A 16,559-nucleotide genomic window follows, 5' to 3' on the forward strand; every position below is an offset into this window, starting at 1 on the left:
GATCTAGTACATGAAAGAAAGAAAAAATCTTTCCTGTGAAATAAGCCTCAGAAATAAATATCTTGCTGACATTTCTTTGTGTTTTATTCAAGCAGAATAAAACTAAAATTATCTAACATGCCTGTAGGCTGCCCCAGCATGAACCATAGAAATGTGGAAGGGATTACATCCTAACTGCGTTTTGATTTACTTCTTTTCAAAGATACAAAAGCAGCTCATTCTAGTTTTTGATAAGTCTTTTGGTAAAATAAATACTTTTGAAGTAGAATACACTTTCACTTAAATACTTTTTATGTGCTTCAAGATATAAGTGAAGGGGCAAATGCAGCTGCAATTACTGACCTTGGAAAAACCATTTCAAGAGCCACATAAAAATACAACTATCGTTTGTGGGGAAAAAAGCTATACATGAGTTTCCCTCTTAGGGCTTTCTGTGCTGGAGCAATGGTATCAATATTGATGGAAAATATCTATTACTGAATAAAATTAGGTTTTTTTTGTAGCAGAGGAAAGATCTACTATTTGTCCTTTAAATTTCAGCCTTTCTTTGTGACCTTGAATGGTGGCAAGATGAGAAAGATGAGCGACTCATTACAAATTGTCCAGTTTGCTTAGTGTCATATGCAGACTTGCAAGGTCAAGAACTTTAAAGAAACTCTGGAATTAATAAACACTGTAAATTCATAGTTGTACCAAATCCTACTTAACTTGACACTGGAAATTGTGTTGCTGTGCCCACTTTCTTTGAAATGTCCCACAGACATTTCTCTCAGTTTAAGAAAGTTGTTGACTTGATCATGAAAATCTAACATGTTGATCTTCTAGCAGATATCTAAGTATAGCCAAAGCTGACATACTACAAGATTTTCTGCCTCAGGCCACGTAATTTGGCCGTAGTACCTATTTTTCAATGTCTGGAGTTACAGGTAACATAGAGGTAGACAAAGCAACTCTTCCTTGTAAAATCAGGTTTGATCTTTCTCTGTAATTAAAAGATTTTGAACATCTCAAAATGAAGCAGCCTTCTGTATTTTGTTCAGCAGCTCTTTTATGAGCATTATACTTCTCTCTGTACTACCTGGATATACAGCAGGGAATTTATACTTGCTGCTGAACAATTAAAAATGAGACGTTAGTGAAGAATGTTCTGCTGGAAAACGCAGCAAGACATCCAAAGTGGTATTCAACTAACAAGTGTTTTTCCTTATGGTACAGTTTGTGGAAGCTGAGGACTCCGGCAAGGTATCTGTAGAGCAAAACAAATGCCCATTTTCTCAAGAATGCTCAGTTATTGTACAGTCTGTCCTCACATGGACTGAAAGACACAAGTACAGATGAGTTTCATGAAGTTGTTAAAGCAACAGTTTTTAAAATAGTGTGTGTGTGTATATATATATGTCTTTCTTCAGCACTTAAATACTGTGATACCTTCTGTCTGAAGCATAGTGATGTATAGTGAATATATTCCCAATCAGTATGTATTCTGATACATCTGCCTCATCTTAATATCAGTGATATCGTAAAGATGATATATATTATTAGTAGAATTATTCACTTGAGTGAATGTGGAATTCTGCTTAAATCATGAATATATAATATTGCCTTAACTTCTTTGACATTTGCAGTGAATAACCATCTCTCAGTTTTTGTCACAGCAATTTCTGCTGTCAGATTTAGCCATTGTCCTCATATGAAAGCCTCATTTGTAATATTACCGTCTGTCCATCACAATGAAAAAAAGGCTGGCTTTCACACTTAACCTATAATATATATTTTTTGTTTATAAAAACATGCCATTAGCCACACAACAAACAGTTCTTACGTATTAGCTGATACATAATAATCTCTCTTGCATACTACATTGTTGCAATTAAAACACAAAAAAAGTAAAAGAAAAAAAAAGAAATACTTTAATCAAATTATGTATGTTGTGTTTGTTTTATAATGTATTTCAAATAATCTAGTATGCTTGTTCTATATATATATATAAAGTTCTTTTTTTGAACTATAAATCTAGATCTCATTATCTATAAATACTTTTTTACTTTTTTTTTTTTCCCCACATCACTTATTTTCACAAAATCCACATTGCCAGAATGTTTGAAAGAATGCTATTCTATTCTACTTCTTTGTTTTTGTTCTTCACGTGACTAGGAGGATAGTTCTGGTAAGAATATCTTCCAAAATTTCTATCATTTTAGGGGAAAAGACATTTTGCATCAATTTCTTATTACAGGTAAAGTAAAAATTTAATACATATTTGTGCCTTCCTCCTTATACATCCTTTGTTAGCTCAGATCCTAGCATCAGACAAAATACTTCAACAAGGCTAAGTGCAAGATGTGTGTTACACTTAATTCAAGGCAGTCTCAGGTGCAAGTGCTGACTGGGGGAAGAGCTCCTTGAGAGCAGATCTGCAGAGAGGGACTTGAGGGGTTCTGATGGGCAAAAAGCTGGACATGAGCTGGCAATTTGTGCTTGCATCCTGAAAGGCCTACTGCACGCTGGGCTGCATCAAAAAAGTGGTGGCCAGCGGGGTCAGGGAGGTGATTGTCCCCCTCTGTTCTTCCCTTGTGAAGTCCTGTCTGGATTACTCTGTCCAGGTCTGGGGTCCCAGTACAGGTAGGATGCAGAGCTGTTGGAGTGGGTCCACAAAGATCATTAAAAGGCTAGAGCACCTGCCCTATGAAGAAAGGTTGAGAGATTTGGCCTTCTTCAGCCTGGAAGAGAGAAAGCTTTGAGGAGACCTCACTGCAGTCTTTCAGTACTTGAAGGGAGCTTACAAGCATGAGGGGAACTGACTTTACACAGTCTGACAGTGATGGGACAAAGGAGGATGGCTTTAAACTAAAAGAGGAGATATTTAGATTTGATGTTAGAATGAAATTTTTTACTCAGAGAATGGTGAATCGCTGGAACAGGCTGCCCAGAGAGGCTATGGATATCCCTATCCCTGGAGGTACTCAAGAAAGGGTTGGGTGGAGCCCTGGGCAGCCTGATATAGCAGGTGGCAACCCTGCCCACACCTGGCAGGTTGGAAGTAGATGATCCTTAAGGTCCCTTCCAACCCAAGTGATTCTGTGATTCAATTATGCAGTTTTGTATTTTTGTCTGTACGTTTTGTCTGTATGTGTGCCTTGAAATGACATAGCTGCTGTACACTTTCCATCCTGTCTTCCGTTCTAATGGAAATATCAAGATACATTATAAATGCAACATATGACAGATTGAATTAGCAAATACTGATTTTGTTTCACATAAAAGGTGTTTTTATTTATTGTAATACAATTATTCAAAGCCTGTCTTCTGTGTGTTGTTTTTTTTTTCACTTTCCCTCTGCTCTCCTCAGGGTAATTGTGTATAATGCAAATATGGTTTTATGAACCCTATCCAAAACACATGCAGTTGTAAGTTTGTTTATTCCAAGTTCTGATATAACACCTGGCTTAGGCAAACCATCAGACCTTCTCTGTTGTTAGAAGATCATTAAGTAGGTCTTCTGTGTTTTGCTAGGTGTTTCCAGTCCCAGCCTAGTTGCTATACTATGAATTACTTCAAGTCTCAACAACCTTCTAGTTTCTAGGATTTCTTCCAGTGTTATGGCTGTTAGTCATGCCATGCTCAACTTTTGCTTCCTTGCTGGATGATACTTTGTACAGTTTTTTCCTCTTTGTACCCTAGAAGGTTCACAGCCCTTTCTAAGATTTTTCTAAGGGATATTTCACTGATTTAAGGTCCTGCCCCAGAAGAGAGGCTGAGGACTTGTGTAGGTGATATACTTTATATAGGATCGTGAACTTGTATATATACATGTAGTGTAACCTTTTACATTTTCTCCTTACGGTAAGCCTTTTGACTGGTCATTTCTGGGATAATTAGGTAAAAACTACAGATATGTGGCTCTAACACGTAGATAAGTTGAAGAGCTGATGCAGGAATCTGAAGAGCATCGACTTAGTATAAATAATCTTGTTCCCATTGTTTTAGTACACAAAGTTATTTTTAATCTCACGATCTGCATATAAATAACTTCCTTGATTTATTCTCATATTTTCCTTATATTCTCCCATATAACTGTCTTCTTGTGCGTGTGAACACAGAGAAGACTTCATAGTGAATCACAATACGCTTAAGCGTCACACAAAGGTAAACTTTGGTACCGAGTCAGTAGGTCAGTTTAGCAATAAATGTTGATTTACATGAAACTTGATTGTCTGTAAAAGTACGAATGAAAAAATCTTTTCTCTTGAAAATTATTAGTGTTTCACAGATTAAAATAGGTGATTCATTTCTGAAAGATTGTTCTCCTTATGTCATTAGAAAGGAGTGTTTTTATTCCATGCAGAATTGCTGTAATCTCTAGTAAAGTATTTATAAGATGATACACTGCACAAACTTACAGCTTTCCAACTGCATTATACATGTTTGTACATCCATTGGAAAATTTTTGAGATCCATTGGGCAGGACAATATTAAAGTCAATCTGAAAGAACACAAAAATATATTAAAAATATACCACAGAAATACCATATAATTGCACAAGTGGCGTACATAAAAGCAGAGGGAATCATTAGAAAAAAAAAAAAAAATGTATTTTTTCATTAGAAAGCTCTCAGAAGGGAGAGTCCCAGTAGAGTTGCCTAACTTACATCTAAGGGAATGCAACAACAGCCTGCTACAATAGAATTATTATTATTATATTGTTACAGTGTTTCAAATCCTTGACATTTACACAGAATTGCAAGAATTTCATTTCAGATATCAGTTGCAAATTGTACTGCCAAAATAATTTGTGTTATTGCTCTAAAATAAGGTGCTTAAATTGTCAATACAAAGATTTAAAATAACATTTTATGATATTAGTGGTAGGCAACATATTCCTGTAAGTTTGAAAGATGGTTGTGTTTTACATTAGCTATTATATTTCCTGTTAAATGCTTTGCAACCTATAGAAAAAAAAAAAAAGTAATATTTTTACATATCAACACAATAATTCATCTTTAAGTGGTAATTCTCAGAGGAATGAGAAAAGAAAATATGAGGTAAAGCTGTGTCTTTCCTCTAGCTGGGCATGACTAAGTATCCATTCATCATTCAGTGTTGTGACAGTACTTTGTACTTGCTAAACAGTGTCTTGCATGAAAATTTTGTTCATTTGTGTGTTCAATTGCTAGGATGCTCTCTGAGGGTTTTGAGTTCAGCTCCTTAACACATAAGGCTCTTCTAGAAGGGCAGTACTCTAATTCCTCTCTCTTTAACCTGTTCCCCCTTTTTTGGGCTTTGGAGAGCATGCTGGAATTGGAACTGAGCAGCAAGCACAGCTGCACATTTCTTTTACACTTCTTTTTTAATTCTCTTAACTTCTTTTGTTTCTTTGTTGCTATAATGTCCTTTCAGTCCACCAGAGTCAAAAGAAGGAACTCACACCTGGGTCCTGTTAAGAACAGTTCCAATTTCAAAACCTGGCAGGTAGGCCAGCCATTTCAGAGAAGAGGTACCTGGACTTTATTGTGTATTTTAGTAAATATTTTAGAATTTTATACAGCTTTTTATGTTAAATATCAGCAGTCGGTACCTTTTCACTGTTTGCTTGCACAAATATTTTATTCAGATGCAAACAGGAGGGGAAGGGAGTGGAGGAAATGAAAAGTAAAACAGATTTAGCACTACTCAACTTTCTTTCAGCATCAGTTCTTTAGCAATTATATCACCTCTTATCAAAAGCTTAAGTGACACAAAGTTGCATAACAACTCAACTAAGATGTTCACTGTATAATTTTAAATGTGTTTCAGAAATTTTAATAATTAAATCATGGGAGCTTAAGCATTCTTGGATACCACAAGAATATGGGATCCACAAGCAGCACGGTCAACATTTGCTCTTATATCTTTAGTGTTGTGTTTTTTTCCACCCCATTTCATGAGACTGTGTGGTCAGAAATCAATAAAGTTGATATCTGAGCTTGCTTCAGCAGAGTGCTTGTGTTTATAGTCTATGTGTTGTATGTATTTGGAGAGAGTAGGGCAAGAAGGAAGGGTTATTCATTCAAACTGCCTGTGTCTCTCAGATTGACTGGATCTGGAGATAATTGATTTAGCTTTATGTTTTGCTTTGGTTGAGGGAAGGAAACCTTTTTGCTTTCTTTCAATATTTCTAGTGACAGAATACATGTTGTGACACTGAAGAATGGTTATGTTCTTGGACTGGCATACTAAGCTCCTTTTGGATATGAAATGTGTGTAAGACTTTTAGCCAAAATCTTTCTTCCAGTGTAAGCTTGACAGTATGCTGCTCACTTGCACTGGAAGGTAGGAAGAAGGAGACTTTCTTGTCACCGGTATATTCATGCAAGTCACAAGCACTGCATTTTTTTTTAATTTTTTTTTTTGTCCTGGTATACAAATCGTTCTTCAGAGTCCTGATGTCTCTTCAAAAAGTGAAGTATTCAGTATAATGCAAAACCAAATGCTAAGTGGAAAAGAGATGTTACATTTCTCAAAAGGAATATATTTTTTTCAAGTAGGCCAAATCTATACCATGACTATAACATTAGTATACCTATATCAAATTCGTTTCCCATTTGATTACATTTTTGAAGGTAACAGTAAGAATGATTTTACTGCTGTTACAGTCTAATGATGTCTGTTTTAATAAAAGTGGGGAGAAAAGAATTGGAACAATTGCATCTTGTCAATATTTAGATGTGATTGCTGCTTACAGCTTCTTAGAACTTTTCAAAAATTTACATTCCGCTTTTCTCCCCACGTTCTGCAGTAAGTGAGCTATTCTTAAAATCTCATACTTCCTCGTGTTCCGAGGAACGTGGCTCGTGTTTCCGTGTTGGACTGTGACTGCAATATCCAAAAACAGTGAAAGAGAAATTACACTGGATTGTTATGACATTGGAGACTACAGTAGGTAAAGCTCATACGCAGGTCTGTTCAGATTGTAATATTCCAAGCATATATATACCATGTGCGAGAGTCTGAGTTCTTCTAGGCTCAATATCTGTGATTTAAATTGGGAATGATGCTTTTCTTATTATTTTCACTAAAAATACTTCAAATTAGAGATCTCTTTCTATTTTGGCATTAAAAATGAACAGTAATTACGATGAAATTCAATATTCAGAGTTCAATTTACTTTAGTAATTGAACTGCATGACTAGCAACTGAAAATAGCTGTTAACAATTCTTAGATACACTTATGAACTTCTATCTGAAAAAAATCATGTCATTAGAGACTCACCTGATGGAATAAAGTACATTTCCATTTTTGAAAATTCTTAACAACTTATTATCTGTTGTAACTTCATGAAAGTTGGCACCTTTTTCATTAGCAAAGAACAAATCTGGTTTCCAAATGGAATCCAGCATGGATGGATCTAAGTCTAAAGAGTCATCTGGATATTCACTATATGCAAGACGTGGATCGTTCCAATTCTGACGGAGAAAGATGTTCACTCGGTAATCCTGAATGAAAGAGAAAACAAGCAAATTTTATCAAGCATAGGGATTTAGCTTTTATTTCATTTCTTAGCCATGTAATCCCCTGTCCATCTGTGGATGACAAAAGAATTACTTAGCTGATTGTCAGAATGATACCTATTTGTATTAGTGGGGGCACAATGGATAAGCATAATTTCAAGATAATTGAAAAAATCCAAAGATAAGGAAATCCGATCTCTATGTAGTCTATATTGCTCCACATAACTCTAACCCTTCCACAGCGTTTTCTTGAAATGGAAATGGCAGAAGCATGCAGAAAGTTTAATGGCATAATCTTTTCCTGCTCAACTTCCCTCTCTTAGACAGTGAGTCTATTCCACTGTAAGAGAACCTCATTTCACATCTCCTCTCTCTAATCCTTACATATTTTAGACATATCACTTAAGTGTTTCTGTGCCTCAGCTCCCTACTGAAAAATTCTGTGAGAGTAGTACATTTCTTTGTATGAGGAGGATGTATTTTTTTCTCTTCTGTTCAAGTGTGGTAGAGAGTTTACAAAGGCTATTCCAAAAGCAATACTTCCTATTTCTTTAAGTTGGCCCATAACATCAGAGGCAAATGTTGTTAGAGTGGCAGTAGGGACTGAACCTTCCCACCAGTATTCCATGGCATGTTGTTGCTGTGTGACAGATGGCAGTAGAGCGGCTCTCTGACAGAATGGCATCTGAATGGAAGTGCGCATGAAGCAAAGGTGTGCCACTGAATTCCTCCATGTAGGAAAAATGGCACCCACTGACATTCACTGATGCTTGGTGAATGTTCACGGAGACCAAACAGTGAATGTGAGAACAGTGAGGTGCTGGGTGGTGCGTTTCAGCAGTTGTGACAGCAACAATGGAATGAATGGATTTCTTATAAAATTAGGGGCCAATTATTAGGTGTAAGACAGAATAGATGAAAACATAGCAAGAAAAGGAAAATGGAGAAAGATAAATAGAGGAGTCTACTCCATGTTCTGTAACATTGTATGTCAATTTGCCTAAACTGAGTCAAAGTAAATTGTTTTAAATTGTTTCCAGACATAAGGTGAAAAAAATCCAATTTAAGTTGTGCTGAAGCAATTTTTCTTTCCTTCTTCCCTGAAAAGTCTGTCTTAAATTGCCTCTCATTACTCATTGCCAAAAAAAAAAAGAAACAAAAACAAAAAGAAAAACCAAGAAAAGCCCTTAATCCATTAAAAAGATATACTCTTGAATACTACTGCATGAAAAACAAGCATTCATTGACTCAACTTGTAATTATACCTTGTGAACACAGTACTAACTTGCTTTAAACAAGTAGGGTTGTTTGATGCCAACACGGAGAGCAGAATTAAACTGCCTGAATTGATTTGCTTTCCTGCAAGAGGATTACTACATCTGTGTGCTACTTCTACAGAGGGGTGACTCCTAACTCAAATTACTCTGTTCTGAGAAGGTTCCTTTGTGGGGGGAGAGAAACCATCATTTAAGCTGTGTGATTTCCTCATGACCTCAAAGCTGCCATTATCAAACAGCTGCTGTGCCCTGGTTGTGCAGAACGAAGCTGATTTGTGGGTCTGCACTTGCTTCACTGTCTTTCAAAACTCACATTCACAGAATGAACTTTCTTATATGGTAGGATATCGGTCATTTGCTTCATAGGCACAATAAAATTTGCGCATAGACATCAAGTAGCTGCTCTTTGCTATCTATGCTGAGATCAAGACTGTTATTGGCTCTAGTATTAGTGTTTGATTAGCAATTTCCAACACACAGTGAAATCTAAAATATTTACAGGATATGCTGATTTCTTATTCTTTATACTGATACGAGTTACATTTCTCTAGTACATGGAATGTGGAATACTTCTAGATTCCAGAGACAGATATATAAAAACAAATTTCCAAAATACGCACTTCATCTGAGTACTTCAGATTACCTGCTCTTGTAATTTTTGAATGCTGTCATTTGGACGAAATCAACACATTTTCATGCTGTGTAAAATCTAGATTTGCCTTTGGCATAATGAAGTCAATTGATACTTGCTTTATTTGTTCTAGGTTACTATGGAATTTAACATGAAAATCTGTACTTTCCAAGAAAGTCGCTAAGAGTAAATGCAATGCCCCTATGTGAAATGCCATTCTTTTGAAGAATATTTAAATTTTGACTGATTATGAATTTCAATTCTTGTCCATGAAAGTTCTGCCTTGAAAAATAAATGAGCTTCTTGTGAAGTTATAAAAATCACATATAAAACTGATGTATTTGCTAAAGAATAAAATATAAAATGCAAAGACTCGTTGGAACATGTTTTTACTAAATTAATTAACTACATGTATTGTGAGTGCTTGAAAATCAGGCCCCATCTTTCTAAGTTATACACATGCATAGGGCAGTAGGTTACAATGATTACATTTCTGCCTTCCTAGGTTTCTACATCTGTTGTAACTGTTCAGTTTTACATAACGCTGGAAGAGCTTCTTGCACATGATGGAGTGGATTAGAATTTACTTTATTACAATAGATGCTGAATTTGATCCTTAGTACCTAAGAATTTATCACAGATCCAAATAGAGCTGTTCCCGTTAAAGTTGAAGTGAGGAACAAACTTTAGCAGTGTGAGCCGCAGTGAGAGGCACAACAAGAAGGAACTGGTAAAGGCGTGGTGAAGCAGGGAATGAGTTAAATGATTAAAAAGTACGTTACAATAGATTGGAATCAGTATCAGGGGAAATAAGACCCAGGTGAATATTTGAAAATGTATACAATGTTTTGATTGTTTTCAGTATTTTGAAGCACCTCATAGTTAAGCTTAATTTTGTAACCATAGTGTGGTAATTGTTTTACTGAACTTGTGGATCACTGTATGGGGAATGAGACTATCTTATCAAACAGTAATGTGTGTTTGCAACAGGTTATTACCAGCTTTTAGCATAATTTCCATTTGTTATTCTAATTTTGATGTAATATTATGGTGAAAAAAGAAATACTGGACTAAATTCACCACTGGCATATAAAATAGAAAACAAAGAAAAGAATGTTTTTTTGGAACCAGAGGAGTGCTGAACACTCCACTACAATACTGACCTTGTTACCATGAGGGGAGAGTAAAAATCTGTTTCCTTTTTTTTTTATTTTTCACTTTCTCATATGAGCTTTCCTCAAAATATGCTCTGGCCATAAGCTCTGTGGCTGAGCTTTAGGTAGCCAAATTACTTTGGGTAAATTGATCGAGTTTCCTTAATTCTCCTTTGCATATCTGAAAATTTCAGACTGGCCCAAAAGCTAATTTAGCTAATGATTTCATTATGTCTTTGATGACATTTCTCGGGTACAGAAATACAAGTATTTAAATTTAAGTAAGCCCCTCATATTGGTAGGTCATTTTTCTTGCAGGTAACCAATATCATTGCAAAATCAAAAGAGAAGACCCTTTGCACTGACATCTAAGAAATGTAAATATCAGTTGTATTAAACCTGAAGAATTCCCTTGTCTTTTTTCCTTCTTAGTAGTTGAAATTCCATGATTGCTGAGATTATTTCTGATGGGGCCTCATCTGTAGCCATGCATGTTGAAAGAATAGAATAATTAGAACATTCACAAAAGAATGCTATAGGATCAGAATGGGTAGCCAGTACTGTGAGAGGAGAAAAGAAAATTTGATTTCTCTAAAGTGGTAATGCAAAGCTGAGCAGAAGACTCACTTGCTCTCCATAAATATGTTGAAAAGGAGATACTAAAGGGGGAAATCAGTTTAAATCTAGGGACAAAAATATTTACAACAATAAATTTAGAATAGACTGAAATGGCTCATAATTCAACTTATTCTGCTAATAAACATCAGTGATCTTTTCACTGGTATGATTTATTATTGAAAAAAATGGGACTCCTCCCTACTTTTAATAGGTCTTTCCAGTATTACAGGTCTGAACTACAGCAAGGCTAGTAGCAATCTATGGATGTAGGACAGTTCAACTAATGAGCGATAAGAAGCTGCAGTAGACTCCATGCTCCAGCACTAACTGCAACCCATTAATCTCTCAGAGATTTACAATAGCAGCTAAAGAGAAATTAACCATGATCACTGAGTACTTAACTTTAATTGACACATCAAATCTGTGTCAGAGTAACAAGATCTGACTAATGTCAAACATCCCTAAGAACATGCTTTTCTGTACTGAATAGCTACGGGGCATTCATTACAAGAAGCAGTGTAGATACACTGTTGAATATGATAGTTTGTCTGACTCACTGAATCTTTTTGACTATCAGTCCCGTAATAATTCCATGATGGAAATGTTATTTCCAGAAAGGATTTGGGGAATGAATAAAACTAAGGATGATTTTCCTGCTCCTGGCATATAGAAACCTGAGTCTGGGAGAAACTGGCATATTTTTCCTTCTCTCTTAATAAGAACTCTGTGAATTTTCCAGCACTGCAGGATTCTCCCCTCATTAAGAAGTGTCTTCATATTCCTTAGGAGAAAGCCACTTTCTTGCAGTTTTCCTTGCCAAGACTTGACTCTTATGACTTCGTCTTTATGATTTGTTGTATGAGGTCAAGTATGCAGCTCCTTATGCAGAGATGGAGAGCTTTCCTGTCTGGTCCTGCCTTGAGTTATGTGGCTAAGCACTTTGTTGGCAATTCACCTCTTTAGATCTGAGCCCTCACAGGCTGAGGATGAGCAGTAACGCCAGTCTGTTCTTGGATAAAAGCTGTAATCCTACAGTAATTTGAAAATGGTGGGTGCTCTTACCCTCTCCATTAAGTAGGACAGGCCAGATGGTTTGAGGATTTGGGTGAAGGCTTCTCAGGAAGCTTTAGTTATTCAGAGCTATTCAGAAAAGATTATTGATGGATTTTGGATCACGATCTCTCTCTTTCTCCATCCATAGGTGTATAAAACCAGATTTTAAGCTATTTAATGTTTTAATTTTTCTGTTCTTTTCTTTTTTTTTTCTTTTTTTTTTTCTTTACTATCAAAACTACTAAGTGTCCAGGTGGGTATCCCATTAATAATTTTGTAAATATTTTGTTTATATTTTGTCTAATTCTTTGCAGAATTTGACTCCACCTGCTCCACAATATTCATACTGAAATCAATAGAACTAGAACTCACTTGTTGAAGAATTAGCTGAAACTAGGACTTTGAAATTGCTGCTTATAGTATCAGAGCTTTTAGATTCCCTTTCAGAATTGAAATTCACTGTTCAGTGCAGTACTCATGCACAAGATATTCTTTCTAAGTTTGTCACCTGCTTTCACATCCTTGGATTCTGAACTAATAAGAATACTATTAATGTTCTTCCTGGAACAAATAAATGTAGCTTGCTTGCTTACTTGTTGGATTGAAAATCTCTTTCATCATCACTACTAATGGTTTGGAGTGCGTGAATAGTCCTGTCACTACTCTTGTTCAGTCTTCTCCTTACTAAAAACATGGGTAATTTAGAGGATGCTCATTAGTACAGAGCTTTCAGTCTTTGTAATTCAACCCATAGATAAAAAATAAAAGTATATACAGTAGTTTCTCTGAGGAATCTTTGATTTTAGATTTAGATTCTGATTTTCTTGTCTTTATTGTAAAACATTCAGTATTCGTTGAATTCAACAGTTCTGCAAAATCTACCTGTTTTCCATAGGTTTTGGGGCAAATGCATAGGTTTAGTTAATTTTATTTTTATTAGTAGTAATATTACTTTTGTTACTGTTATTATTTCTGATTTATTATCAGTAGTAATGTCCAGATTTAAGTCTCTTTGTTCACAAATAATTGTAATATCAAAAGTCAAAACACCTGGATTGTTTACTCTTCCTACAAATTAAATGCAGTATTGACATACTATATGTTAGCCTTTATCACAGTTCTTATATATTAATTGCAGGCTGAATATAATTCTTAAATTCTTAATGGAAGTTGTGTATTCCCAACTCTTAACATATTACACTAAAATCACATTTGTGTCTTGTTCAATATAACTGAGTTGTTAAGCGTCATCTGAGGGGCTTTTAAAATGTTTGCACTTTAAAAGAGCTGTACTAGGGATTAGATGAAAATGGATATGACAATTACATGAACAAACATCATACTCTAAAACTGCCATGTTTTCAGTTAACAAAATCATTTTCTTCCTTCTCCAGAGAAATTGTGTGTCCCTGAAGATGCTTTTGTTATAACACCAGAAGGTATATTTGCTAAATGAAATGCTGCATTTTTATGAGATGATTCACTTGTGCAGATGACCTTTTGGTGCTACATGTTCCATGTTGTTATCAGTGTATTTTATACATTGGCACTTAGAATATCAGTGGTTTCAGTGAGTGACTGAATAACAATAGAAATCTTCACTGAAAATGCGTATTTGAAATCAACTTCTGTTTAATCTCCTTAGGGAAATACAAAGGATCAAAGAGGAATTCCATACTAACTTTCCTCTCACTTTTCCATCTGTTGGGAGCTAAACATGATATTGTCTAGGGTAGGGTAAATAGGGTAAAATAAAAAAAAAACAACACTGAAATAGGTTATATCCCGAAGCAATGTCTGCTAACTCCAGAATTTTAACTAGGGTTAAAATGAGCTGTGTGAAGGGATCTAGCTCTAATTTAAAAAAAAAAAAAACAACTTTTATTAGATACGTGCCATCTTTAAACTTGTTAGTAAGCATGAAGTGTGCCAAGAAGTCTGTACAGAAATTCAAGTTGTAGGTTCTACATTGACATTATAGCAACACTTAAAAGATAATTTAAGGTTGAACTGTATTACAGCTATGGAGAATGGATACAATTTGTTTGTGCACACAGAGACATGGCATTTGGAAAGCCCTGAGATATTTTCCTTTCATCTGCTGGTTCAGAAAGAGGCACATCTGCAGTAATTCTATATGTCTATCAGCCTAGATATCCTAGGGTCTTTGGGAAATTAATTTGGCTGTTTCAAAAATACCCACTATATACACTTCAGGGAAATAAGCAAAATCTGAAAAGGCACAAACTCCATTCAGAATCCAGTTTGCATTTTCATGGAAGGGCAGGCAGTGGACTTTTCAAGTCCTGCCTCAGGGATATGTGCATTTGCCTGCCTTTTGTCGTAAGCTGATGGCTCATGACTTGGCAAATTGAAACAAACCATCTACCATATGAATGTACCAATACATCAACAATCTGATGTCTGACTCAATAGAGGCATTAGGGAAGGTAGTAACTTTGCTAACTGTTTATTTAAAGGAGAAATACTGAGCTATAAACCCACCAGGGCTGTTAGTTAAATTCCTCAGTGTTGTCTGGTTGAGTAAGAATAAGGTCTCACCAGGTGTGATCATAGATATGGTCCAAGCGCTCTCAGTTACTATGACACTGAAGCAGTTGCAGGAGTTTTGGGGTATATTAGGATACTGGCGATCCTTTATGCTCCACATAGTGCAACAGTTAAAACCTCTGTATCAGCTAAAAAATAAAAGGCCAAGTATGTGACTGGGGTAGAACAGAACAAGAAGCCTTTCAACGGGTAAAAATAAGCATTAAACAGGCCCAAGCACTGGACGTATTTGATATAACCCTTCCAAAATAGATGTTCATGTAACTCAAGAAGGATTTGGCTGGGGGTTACCAAAACAGCAGGAGCTTACCTGCTCAATCATTGGTTCATGCTATGAAGGGGTAGAGTGCAATGGAATTGCCAGGTCACAGTCTGAACCAATGGTTGAGCACGAGGTGAGAAGGAGTGGCTAACCCAGAGAGCTCAGGTGCAAGCAATACAGCAGAGTGACCCCTTATTTAAAGGTTAGCCTCTCTTTGGATACAGATTGCATTCCTCTCAAGCTATTGCTGGTCATTGGAGGGGGTGAGCCAATTTTCCTTTTTTTTTTTTTTTTTTTTTTTTTTTTTTTTTTTTTACCTCCTGTTGTTCCTTGTGTATTTGTATATTCTGTTTTTAATTCATTTTCTATGCTTTTATGGTTGTGATAAGTATTTAAACCAAAGAAGCCAAAGGGGCTGAGTTTTACTGCTGCATAAATTGGCAATGGTATCTAAGAGGATTAAAAAAAAAAAAAAAAAAAAAAAAATCTAGCTGCCAACACAGGCGGGGTCATGTCAATATAAAAAGTATATCTGCTCACTTCTTGCTTTGATTACACTGACATTTAAAGAAAATTAAAGTCTGAATCATATTTTTATAGTCTCTTGTTCTGCTAGCAGTTCATGATGACATGTGACAGTGTTGTGTATTCTATTTAGAAAAAAAAAAAGGCGTAGACCTTTTCCTTACAAATTCTTTTAATACACTGTATCATTTTACTGTTGAATTTTAAAGTATCAAAAAATAACTTTTTTTCATAATACTTTTAGGATATATCTTTGTAGTATGTGTATGGTGTCTAAAAATAATCAGGGTGAGCAGCTTTTCCGTGTTGGGTGATTACTTTAGCTACTGTAATCAAAAGCTCATACCTACAGTGCATGATGTACCAAGCATTCAAAACAGGATGAAGATATGAGAGCAGAACTGATTTTTTTAGAGATGCCAAGATAAGTCAAAATTATTCATGCAAAGAATTTTAAAAAATAATGTTTAATGTAAAAGCATAATGCAGATGAGATACTTCCCAGCACACTTGTACTAGACTCAAGAACATAAATTAGGAAGAAAATGACAATTTGTAATTCCTTTATTTCCTTAATTCAGGTACTTTTTACAGTCACTCTCAAGTCATTTATCTTTTGGTTCTGTTAAAAAAAAATATATATATAATACAAATTTTATATAAATTTATTATGTTTTTATAATTTATAAATTATATATTTAAGTATAGCAATAGGAGTTTATAGATTTTTCTTCTGTTAGATTTAATGGAAGGTAATGGCAAAATCTACATATATTATGGTGAGATTAATTGTGTTAATACATATCTTGAGATAGTCCAGTGAAGATATTTGCAAAATGGTTTATTTTGGCCTCTCTTGCTATCTTTTTTCCTTTTTACATTACATTTACATTAGTATCTGTACCTTTATGTATTAAGGAGATGTGAGAGTTACACAATCATAACTGTAGTTGTAGCCCTAATCTTCATTTGCTATTGCA

At 35.3% G+C, this 16,559-nt stretch overlaps 1 protein-coding gene across 1 annotated transcript in view; it reads right to left on the reverse strand.

The window, feature by feature from the left end:
* GLRA3 (glycine receptor alpha 3) overlaps positions 1 to 16,559 on the reverse strand; it is a 72,401-nt gene that overhangs the window by 22,802 nt on the left and 33,040 nt on the right. The window contains exons 4-5 of the mRNA XM_085221912.1: positions 7,250 to 7,473; positions 4,401 to 4,483 (exon numbers count right to left, since the gene is read on the reverse strand). Of these exons, the coding sequence (XP_085078038.1) occupies positions 4,401 to 4,483; positions 7,250 to 7,473 (307 nt within the window). The remainder of the gene's footprint in view (positions 1 to 4,400; positions 4,484 to 7,249; positions 7,474 to 16,559) is intronic.

This window comes from Meleagris gallopavo, chromosome 4, assembly GCF_905368555.1.
Source record: "Meleagris gallopavo chromosome 4, MGAL_WU_HG_1.1, whole genome shotgun sequence".
Classification (NCBI taxonomy): domain Eukaryota; kingdom Metazoa; phylum Chordata; class Aves; order Galliformes; family Phasianidae; genus Meleagris; species Meleagris gallopavo.